This window comes from Scleropages formosus, chromosome 20 (assembly GCF_900964775.1).
Source record: "Scleropages formosus chromosome 20, fSclFor1.1, whole genome shotgun sequence".
In the NCBI taxonomy this organism is placed as follows: domain Eukaryota; kingdom Metazoa; phylum Chordata; class Actinopteri; order Osteoglossiformes; family Osteoglossidae; genus Scleropages; species Scleropages formosus.
In genome coordinates, this window is record NC_041825.1 from 16,197,488 (window position 1) to 16,208,536 (window position 11,049).

The 11,049-nt window shown below is 39.6% G+C and overlaps 1 protein-coding gene across 3 annotated transcripts; it reads right to left on the reverse strand.

Moving 5' to 3' along the window:
- Nucleotides 1-1,616: 1,616 nt before the first annotated feature.
- Nucleotides 1,617-10,265, reverse strand: amz2 (archaelysin family metallopeptidase 2). 3 transcript variants are annotated; one of them, XM_018761809.1, is made up of 8 exons: nt 10,229-10,265; nt 8,767-9,049; nt 7,986-8,159; nt 5,519-5,647; nt 5,059-5,222; nt 4,641-4,817; nt 3,702-3,814; nt 1,618-1,701 (listed from the first exon to the last, which is right to left on the reverse strand). In XM_018761809.1, exons 2-8 carry the CDS (start codon nt 9,047-9,049, stop codon nt 1,665-1,667), a joined length of 1,077 nt encoding a protein of 358 aa, XP_018617325.1. In that variant the 5' UTR covers nt 10,229-10,265; the 3' UTR covers nt 1,618-1,664. The 3 variants fall into 3 exon arrangements, with proteins under 3 accessions (XP_018617327.1, XP_018617325.1, XP_018617326.1); XM_018761810.1 differs by lacking the exon at nt 10,229-10,265 and adding an exon at nt 10,060-10,206; XM_018761811.1 differs by lacking the exon at nt 3,702-3,814 and having other exon boundaries at nt 1,617-1,701.
- Nucleotides 10,266-11,049: the final 784 nt, after the last annotated feature.

Sequence of the window (11,049 nt, forward strand, 5' to 3'; positions counted from 1 at the left end):
AAGCCCCCAACCTTCTTTCACTTTTTGCGGTTTTTTTTTTGTTGCACCTTTTTGCTTTTATTCAGAGGGAAGCATAGTGGCAAATCATGTTGTGCTGGTGCCTCACAACTTATGAGCTGCAGGTTCGGATGTGAGTTTGAATGTGGCTCAGTCTTTGAGGAGACTGCATATTTTCCCCGTGTTCATGTGGGTTTGCTCTGGTTTCCACTCGCAGTCCAAAGGTGACTTTGAGAATGTAACCTGCCTTTTGTGTGTGTTACTTCGGTAAACATTGTAACCCTAGCTATTCAACATAATTTTTCCAAATGAAAAAGACAAGTCTCATTTACAGACATAATCTCCTGCTGTACTTTGTAGGTAGGCCTTGGACAGCAGGTATGTACATCTGTATGGACTTACCTACATTTTGGACCTTTTCACCACTTTGCACAAATTTGTCATTTATTCATTTAGCAAACTCTTCTCCCCAAAGCAATTGACAATGTGAGTGTTGATGAACTTAAGTTAGAGTGATTTACTAGAAATCAGAATGGTTTACCCATTTATATAACTGGGTAATTTTTTTATTACAGCAATTCCAGCTAAGAACCTTTATCAAAGGTTCTTACAGCAGCAGGCAGTACTGAAGCCTGGATTTTCAGTTGCAACAGGACAGCTCTAACCACTACACCACCGAGTTACGCAGAGAGCTTCAGTGGACCACAGTGTTCTGGTGGCACCAAGGATTTTTAACAGGATTCACATCTGTTCAGTAACTGCGCTTTTCCAGACTCGTAAAATTCTTGGTTCCAAAGTCTTCCTTTTATGATTCATGTGTTTGAGGGCACTTTCCTTTTGGAAAATTAATTTTTGCCCTGAACAGATCTCTTGCTCACTGAATTTAGGAGTCTTGTATGGTTCTCTATTGTATTTATAAAATGAACAGCCCCATAGCAGGTGTAACCACCATTGTGCTGAATGCGGATGATGCGCTGTGTTGGATTTACACCGAACAGTGCTGTGGTCCAAGAATCGGTAACTTTTGTTCTCTGTGCGTGCAGCTGAACGCAGGTGCACTGCGAATGGACACGCTGGGACATCGGTTATGTCTTAGTTACAAACTGAAAAAAATTAAATACAGCTGGCCCTGTTTAGGCTGTTAATACAGCTAGGTTGAATAGAACACAGGTAAAGCAATTTTCCTGGTTTTATTAATTTAATGTAATACTAATCACATTTAAATGTTTTATTTCTTTTTGAAATCGTAGGTAATTGTTCTTACTGAACAGGAAAATAATCTCGCTGACATATAGTTTGACCTTACTACACTGCAAAAAGTGACACAATCCAAAGGGGCTGAATACTTTCCGAAGGCACTGTACATGAGTAGTAAGTATGAACAGGGTATGTTTGTCACACAGCCATCTAATGGCTGAAGGCCTGGAACATCCACGTGATAAAAAAAAAAAGAAGAGTCTGTATACTTTTTTGCACTATCCGACCAGAGATCCTTTTTACACTGTACTGAAAGGCAATTCCTTTAAAAATAGCGTCATTTTACCAGTGGGAGGAAGTTGAAGTTGTTGGGGTTTCTCGGCAGGCCGCTCTATCAGTACCTACCACAAAGAAATCCATCCTTGGCACTTTCCCAGTGGCTCACGGTAAGAGATGTGCTGCTCCTTTCATCAGCGCCCGCTCTCCTGCACGGTGCCATGTGACTTGCTGTAAAAGCAGAGTGGTGGAGCTGTGATTCAGAGCTCCCACTGCCCTGTTTACTAGCCCACTGTAGTCAGCTGAGCGCAAATGAAAAATGGCAATTTTTTTTTACTGTGTCATTAAAAAGAATGCTGGATGTTAAAAAGTAGAAAAAAATGTAAAAAATAAGTGCAAACTGTACACTTTTTAAAATCACTATTCAAAATTAGGATGAGTCACAATTCAGTTGAAGCGCACGCTGCATGCAGAATGAAGTGCCATGTGCTAGTTTCTTAAGACAATGGAGAATTGACACACAGTATATTTCATATATCAACTGGTCCATTTTGAGATCAGCACCCAAAGGTGGTCTTTTAGATACTGCTGGTAGTGCTGTAATCTTATAAGTGCTTTAAATGCCAAATGCTTTTTTTCCTCATCACTGATTATTTCATTCATACTTTTTACTAAGGTATTTGGACCAACCTCAACCTCTTCTTCGGTCCCTGACTTGTTCCACATTGCTTACAACGTCAGCATTTGCCTTTGTTTCATAAGCTAAATGTTTCACTGTGCTCCATCTGTTGTCTTCCACAAGCAATATATTTTTCAAAATCAGCACACCCTTACACATCAGTAGATATATTGGTTAAGATTATTGAATCACCTGATAATTTTGGGAAATGGATCTGATCAGTTGATGTACTTTTGAGCAGAGGATCTACTGTATAGTGAAGTCTACTGTGAATGTCTGGCCTTTAGAGCCACAACTCTAATGCTGCAATTGAACTGTACTGTAGTATTACTTCCAAACAAGAAACTGAAGTCTTCCAAATGTGGATCAATAACTTAGACTGTCTCACATTAGACATTATGTTGCTATGCCTGGATTTTATTACTGCCACTTTTAAACAGCTATGCACCCAAACTAAATCATGCCAAAGTCACACACTTTTTTCAATAATAGTACATAAACACTGAAACCAAAAAGCTTTTTTTGGGTAGAACATCTGCCAGCAAATAACAGTGCACTTGAATCTACTACTGTTGGATGTTGATTTTATTCTGGCATGAAACATTGTGAAAACGGATGTCTGCAGCCCTTTATTAATTCCATTGGTAGGGAAGACAATGCAGACTGCAATGAACAGAAACAGTGACATTATTCTTGGTGTTATCACCCATTTTATGTACTTGAATTGTTTTGTTAAACTGGGGACAGACACAGGTTAATGTTTTCCAAATGTGTACAAGCAAGTGGAACTGTGTGGGGTCACTTTGTCCATTTGCTGCCTCTGCTCTTTTTTTTGTGCAGGTCTTCCCTTGTAATGTTACAGCACTCAAGTTGCTGAGTAAGGATCCTTACACAATGTTTCCATTTGCTTCCAGATTTAAACTTTACCCCTTCATGCATCTGAATATTTATTTATTTAAGAAGTTCACATTAAAGTCCATTCTGTGTGGTAAAACAGGAGCTTCCCATCTAGGATTTTACCTTGTCATCATAAGTTATCTTAACCAATATATCACACAATTTATTGCTGCCTACTGTAACATAATTGAGAATTAGTAAAATTACTTGAAATTTCTAATTGTAGCTTTAAATATGCTTACACTGGATTTTTGTAAACATTTTCTTATGTTACATAGAATGTTTTATTAAATTTTTGTTACACCGCTTGTTGTGCCTGGAAAAATTTTGTAATATTAATAAAGAAAATTTAAGCTACTAGATCTCAATATATTTCCCAACATAAAAAGAAACGATTTATATTGTCTCTAATAAAAACAAATATCTTTATAGCAGACATGATATACATTCTGTACAGGCCCACTGCCATACTTTACACTACTGCACGCACACATTACTGTAGTTATCTATTATATATTCTTATATTATTGTATATCTAGTATATATTTACTGTACATTAAAGTAAACTAAATAAATTCACAATGAACTTGCATCCAACGGAAAAATATAATGGATGGCAAACTAAAATATTTCATCGTCCAGTAGAGACAGGCACCTCTGGAGCCACTGCCAGGAACTCTGGAAAGCCTGTGTAGGCTTGGCTGAGTCACCCATGGGGACAGCAGCCCCGTGCTGGGCTGCATCCAGCTCCATCCACTGCAGCAAAGCCTGCAGAGGCAATATGTGTCAGCGTAACCAAACTGAGCGCCACTTTTCTCTGTGTCCGAGTACACACTCACTTTCTCTGTACAACCATTCACATTTTATTTAATAAGCTTATCCAGAGCTGCTTATATTACTAATTTTGATTGCAATCTACTAACTTTGACAAAATGAAATACACTTGGGGTTTCAGTAAGTACTACTTTGCTCTTTAAATACTGAGTAGTGATAGAAAAATAGAGAAACTTTATTAATTCCAAAGGAAATTGGAGGAGGCTACAGCAGCACACATACAACATGCTGAAAGAAGACACTGGAGTAAATACATATGAAATTAAGATAAATCTGCAAAACACATCTGCATTATAATTCTGATAACTGTAGAACAGTGTAAAGAGCGGAGTTGTTAATCTGAAATGGGTAACTGACTATGCATTTAGTATGTATGATGACATCTTGGTCCACTGCTGTGGGGCAGCTGTAAAAAATAAGCAAGCTCTGGACAAGGAAACTGGAAGGGTAGGACCCACTGACTACTGCAGCTCACGAGCAAAGTATCCAGGGTGGGACTACAAGGTTTAACGCTGTGCTTAGCATAGTCCAATCCAGTCCAATATTTAATGTCATATACATAAATATCTTCATAATTCGAGATGTCTTTGAGGTGAGAAAAACAATGGCTGCTGTGGGTTTTTCCCCCCCAGTATCTAGTAAGTCATGTTCTGACTGACAACAGCAGACCACTGCAGGTACAGATCATAAGCTATGATATCAAAAAGTTACTGCAGAGACTGTATCTTAGTTGCCATGTAAGAGTTCAGCTGGTGCTTACCTTGTACCTTTCTGCAATCCTGAAGCCGAGAACAGAGTGCAACTTCCGCAAACAAATAGGACAGAGGTCAAGTGGCCGGCGGTCCGACTCTTCTAGATGATTGGAGCCCTGCATTACACACTGCAGCCACTGGCAATGTTTAATGCCGAAGATGTGGCCAATCTCATGGGTCAGAGTCTGCCAGGAGAGAACAGGAACAACAATTTTACAAGAATGCTCTTTGCATAATCAGTAACTCCGAATCATCAACAGTCACAGTCACCAATTCAGACAACATATGGCAGAAATATTCTATATGACCTATAGTAATAACAGCAAAAATAATCAAGAAAATGAGCACCAGGTAGCCTAGAGGTCAACTGCATGAGCTTCTGGCATGAATGCTGCCAGTTGTTCTCAGGAACTCCTTTTGACTGACCTTGCAGGACCTAAGCAGCAATGTGCTGGTGATGGGAGGTGTGTAATAACCTGTGAACACGGAATAATCATTTGGTTTCAAGACTTTCCCTTTCTGCAGGCGTCCTTTGTAGCTCCTACTATAGAAGTTGTCATCATATCGGGCAAAACTGAAAACTCCCACCCCTACAAAAGAGGAAACAAGTACAGCTGTCGTATTTAAACATTATTTCAACTAAATCTTCACGCAAAAAGTAATAAATGAAAAGAAAAATCTCTGGTATGTGGATTCATGGTACAGCATATCAGTGGTGTCACCCTCTTGTGGACAACCTGCTAAACTGCACAGCAAATCCTATCATCAAGATTATGTTTACATTTATTTATGCAGCAGATTTTCACATTATTTATGCTTTTATTCTTATCCTACCCCCAACAACCATTTTGATGCCTTCTTTTCAGGCTTCCCTGCAGTAGTTTACCTTCAGTGAGTGATGCCTGACCAAATACAAAGTTCCATGAGTCTTTGGGATACAGGTCAATCATTGTGATCCCCACAATACAAAAGGCATCCTTTGGTTTCCTTTTCTTCAAAAAATGCAATAAATCGCCTGTGAATACAAAATAAGTATTGCAGCTGTAATATGAACATATTTGCCAAAGTGAACATACTGAATGCAGAGCAGAGTATTACACATTACTAAAGAGTGTAAACAACCTAAATCCCTGGGCCTGCAAGGTAAAGCACAAAAGCTCAGCTACTTTAGCTAATTCAGTAGTCATACAGTGCTCTGTACATGATGCAATGTGTACTACTCATCTCTTGACCTTCTTAAGTAAGCTGAGTAATTATACTGATCATCCCAAATGACCCACATAAAATATACTATTTTATCTAGTTGGTATAATTATATAAAAAATATCCTGTTTCCCCAAAACTCTGTAAACTCATTCTTGAGGTAGTATGCAATACTGAAAAATGACCACAATGTTCCATCACATCACAAAAGTGTATTGTGACAATGTGTAAAACATCTATCACAATAGTGCTCAAACAGCATTAAAGTATGAATGAAGAATGGCAAAAAAACTGTTTTAATATATCAGTTTAAAACACACAGGATTCACTTGAAAGGGAATGTTATTATGAATGACTGTGTGACTTCAGTTACTACTAATTTATTGCTAATCATACAATTAACAGTACAGAACAGAGTGGTTACAAGTAACTATAGCAATTACACTATGAGAACAGTCTCATTAGTTAGAATAATGAATAATTATTATTCTAATAATTAATTTGCAGCCTTTGCATTATTCATTATTTACTTATCTGGTTTCCTCCCACAGTCCACAGACCTGTAGTTGAGGTTGATTAGTGACCCTAAATTGCCCATAGTCGGAATGGGCAAGTGACTGTGCGTACATGTGCCTACCCTGTGAAGGACTTGTATCCCACACATGGTGTACCCCCTGAGCCTTGCACCCAATGCTTATGTGATAGGCTCTGGTTCACCATGACCCAGATCAGGACAAGTGGTTACTGAAATTGGATAGACAATTATTTAATCCAACAGTTTTCTCCAAAGGAACTTTCAGTTAAGTTACTGACAATGATTTACACATCGATATCATTGGTTACTCTATACTGCTCCAGTAAAAATTAATAGGAATAATTACGGTAAATATATTAGAACAGCCTAAATAGGTAGTATTCTAATAATATTTACATTTATTTATTTAGCTGACACTCCTTTCCAAAGGAACTTACAATTTTAAGTTCTTTAAATAATTTACTCATTTACACTGCTGTTTGATTTTTACTGGGTAAATCTAAGGTAAAGATGTTTCTCAAGGGTACTACAGTAGGAGATGGCTGCAACTGGCAAATCTGAAGTGCCTTTAAGAGAATCTTCTTAAAATGCTTTACAATAAGAAATATGGTGTATAACTAAACGTGAAGGCATTTACAATAAATGTCAGCATTTGAAAAATTACAACAATGAAAGAATGACAGAATCTATCCATTTATCATCATTATAATTTGTCCAATATAGTAACAGAGGTCTGAAGCTTCACCCAGAAGCACAGGACATGAGGCAGGGTACACCCTGGAAGCGACAGCACTCAACACAGCAATCACACACATTTACTCACACAACGCTGGCAGTTTGCAGTCACCAAGTCACCCAAAACACATGTCTATGGACTGCGGGAGGAAACCTGAGCACCATTAGGAAACAATGCAAATACGGGGAGAAACAATCAGTCTGGTTCAGTCTGTATGCAAACTCCATGCTGCATGAGTCAGACTCAAAGTCTTAGTTAAACCCATAACTCAGGAGCTGTGAGGCACCCACTGCACCCCTATATTGGCCAAAACAAAACAACAAAATATAAAGAAAAAATAATAAAAAGCTAAATGAGAGTGAAACAGGATAAAAGGGAGTGTGCAACTCTTGTTATGTGTAAATGATTTTGAATAAATCAGGCATAAGCCTAGGTTTAAAGGTATTCTGAGCAGTTATATTCTGGGCTTCTTCTGAATTAGATTTTTTTTGTGTTTAAAACAATTTAGGCAGGAATTTTATGTTTGGTTAAAAATTGATGAAATTTTTGTGGTTTAGGAATGAATTGTTTATTTTTTTGCATTTAAATTGATTGAGAATTTCAGGATCAAATGAGACAGAATATGCAAAGAAAATGGGTTTTTCAAGCAATGAATTAAAATCCTAAGCAAATGTCAAGGCTGCATCTTAATTTCCCCCTGAATGTGCCAGCCAATAAGTTTAATAAACAACAAGAAACAAAGCACAATGTCAAAAGCAAACACATTAGAAGCATTGTCCTGCAGGCAATAAATAAGCCTTTGTGTGAAACAAACACATCAATCAGGTGGATAAAGAACAACTGTCAGTGTGCCAGCAATGTATGGAGATGGCCACCAACCAGCATGTATCTGCAGGTTGTGTGAGATGCTGTTGATCCTGAAGGTGCAGCCAGTGTCAGCCACCATCAGTGGGTCCAGGAGCTTCACTGGCAGGCCAAAGTAGAAGGCCTCGCAGTACTCACGCAGCCACTCCACATACTGGCCTTCAACACCCTCGGTATCCCCAAAAGAGCCTGCAGGCACACAGGAGCACTGACAGCACAACAATATTTGTTCCATCTGGTCTACCCTACTTAGATTGTCATCTAGCTGACACTTTTCTCCACAGCAACATACAATGTTATGCTGCTTACAATTAGTAACCCATTTGTACAGCTGGGCAATTTTACTGGAACAATTTAGGGTAAGTACCCTGCTCAAGGGTACCGCAGCTAGAGGTAGGATTTGAACCTGAGACCTCTGGGTCCAAAGGTAGCAATTGTAACAGCTAGTCTACCAGCTGCCCCTACTTAATAATTTAGTTATAACAAGGGAAAAGAAGAGGTGCTCTACCCTGTTCTTGGAGAATGCATTACAAACACATATCTATTACTACCTGATTTACTCTGGAAACAAGGAGAGAACCAGGGTTCAGGTTCTATAACCTAAAAGAAAGGAACTGAGAACTAAGCACAGGCTCAATATCATTGCTGTAACTTTGCTCTATTTACATTGTAATATATTTCTACTGTACTTATTCATTTGTCATGTGCTTTTCTCCAAAGTAATACTTAAAAAACAAATGTGCAAATTTTGGGACAGTAACTTTACATTGTAGCTAGGAGGCAGACAGGGACCCACCAATGGTCTGGATATAAACGGTATTCCGGCCTTTAATGGGGGTGCTGCGGTAGGGGTTGCTGTAGAAGCTCTGAAAGTCCTGAGGTGCCTCTGGGTGCGACGTGATCCAGTCAGAGTCTGAGTGCAGAGTGATGGCAAAGAAGAGCGGGCTGTCAGGTTGTAGGCCCTCCTCCAACAGACGCCGTTCCTCTCGGCTGAACTTGGTGTAACGCTCGGCCAGGTCAGGGCGGTTGGACACCAGCGCGGTCCGCAGCCTCTCCACCGAGTGCTGGATCACCTGCATCTGTTTGTTTGTAGACTGTTACCATGAGTGGGACTGACCTCTTGTACCAAACCAACACAGCATACACTTTACCTCTGCTTTGTGACTTAGCAAACGAATATTACGCTGCTGCCTTGAAGTTCCATTTCTTATGAAAAACTTCATTGTCGAGTGTCAAGGCAGATGACCTTTAAAAATCAGTGCTCATCAGTCCTAAGCAGTTTAAAAAAAAAAAAAAAAACAGAATTGCAGTACGGGAACAAATTAATTCAACTTGCTTCCACAGTGTTTACAACTGGAGCAATAACTGTCTGATGCATATTTTACATTCTTACAGTGTCAGCCAGCCAGCAAACAAAATTGAACAGGAGGTTGTGGAGATTTTTTTCCCCAAAAAAATTCTAAGTAAGCTCTAGTTTACATAGCTCAAAAATAAAAATGTTACAAAGTCTTAATACTTTTATTTATTATAGCTATATACATGAGGTTTTTACACAACCTAAGTGGCAAATAAAAGGAGGGACGTCTGTATTAAGCTTTTACTAACACTGAATTAGTAGTAAGACTGACTTTGGATTTAAGAACAGATTAAATTACAAACTCCCATTTCGTAAACTGTGGGAGCCCAAAGCACACAAATACAAACTGATATTTTAATATTGCTCAGTCCAAAATGTACAATTTTTACATGTAAAACATGCCTTATACAAGACTTTTGCCATCCATCACCCTGAAGATTAATGAAGTGTGCATCTATCTATCCATCTATCTATCTATCAGTTCACACAGCGCAGTTCCCACCGCCCTACTTCAGCACTCAGGAGTCGAGTGTGTGTGAACGACACCGGCCTTCACACCGCTATCTTTCCAATGTCCCTGACCTGACAGGGTATTCTGGCCTGTCTATAATAATTTATGTACACACTTTATAATATAGTATACACACACGATATGTGTGTGTGTATGTGTGAGAACACATAGTTACGTACTATAATTTACCACACGACACGACGACGACTACTCCTAAATACCTCGTCTTAGTTACCCGGCCCGTGCCGAGAGCTGCCATCTACTCAACAGCTAGAAGCGCGCCGAAGCGTTGCTGCTGCCAGGTGAGGGGCCATGGCGGTTCTGGGCGGATCAAACCAAACCAAACCGGACAGGACCGGACCGGCCCCGTTCCGTTCGCGGGAAACGTACCGTCCGCGCGATCGCTCACTGGAGCCTTTCAGCCGAGGCTCGGCCCGAGCGCACACGCATCCCACTGCGAGCCGGATTTGCCCTAACCACGACACACTTAATAATTCCACCGAACACTAAAACATTTTTTATTGCTTATCTAGTTCAAGTCTTCTGACCGAGTCTTCGCTGAAGTGCAGAAAGGAAAATAATAAATTCAACATTTGTTTACGGCGAGATTCCTTTTCCTTAGATGCGCGCTAACGGCGAAATGCGACTGCGCATCTGCAGTGAGTGAGTTAGGGAGCGTCTCTCAATGACAGAGCGGGTGACACGACGCGCTTCTCGGCCACTGGCACCGCGTACGGTCCCTTACAGGGCTAGTTTCATCATGCAGTCGCTACAGTTGTACCCTGATTTTACATGCAGTTCATCTAAAATAGTATCTTCTGAACTATCCCACCTAGCCTTAATTCAATCGTCCTCTTTCGCGTGATACAGTCAATAAGTTGTAAGACTGTCCGCAGGATGGCGTTGTGTTACATGTGCCGTTAGATTGCATTGTATTGCATTGATACCCATGATACTGACGTTTTCCAGATAACTGAAAGGGCATGCAAGTGTTACCTTGGTAGTGTAACGGAAATTGTAATGGTTCTGCAGTTGTAGCAAAATATTTACTAAGGATTAAATGAATATGCTGCGTAGAAAGTAGATAAAACGTTAAAAAGATGCTATTTAGCACAATGCATATATAAATTAAAATGTTATCTAGTCAGCAGCCCTGACCAGAATAAGAAGTTGCTGAAAATGGATGTTAGGTAAGAGCTATACTGTATTTT

What these genes read in the sequence shown, in the direction of transcription:
- amz2 (XM_018761809.1), bottom strand. Translation starts at nt 9,049, where the DNA reads ATGCAGGTGATCCAGCACTCGGTGGAGAGGCTGCGGACCGCGCTGGTG. An exon ending in CGTTTATATCCAGACCATTG is followed by an intron (nt 8,160 to 8,766) that starts GTGGGTCCCTGT and finishes GTGTGCCTGCAG; the next exon opens with GCTCTTTTGGGGATACCGAG. An exon ending in TGCTGCTTAGGTCCTGCAAG is followed by an intron (nt 4,818 to 5,058) that starts GTCAGTCAAAAG and finishes CTCTCCTGGCAG; the next exon opens with ACTCTGACCCATGAGATTGG.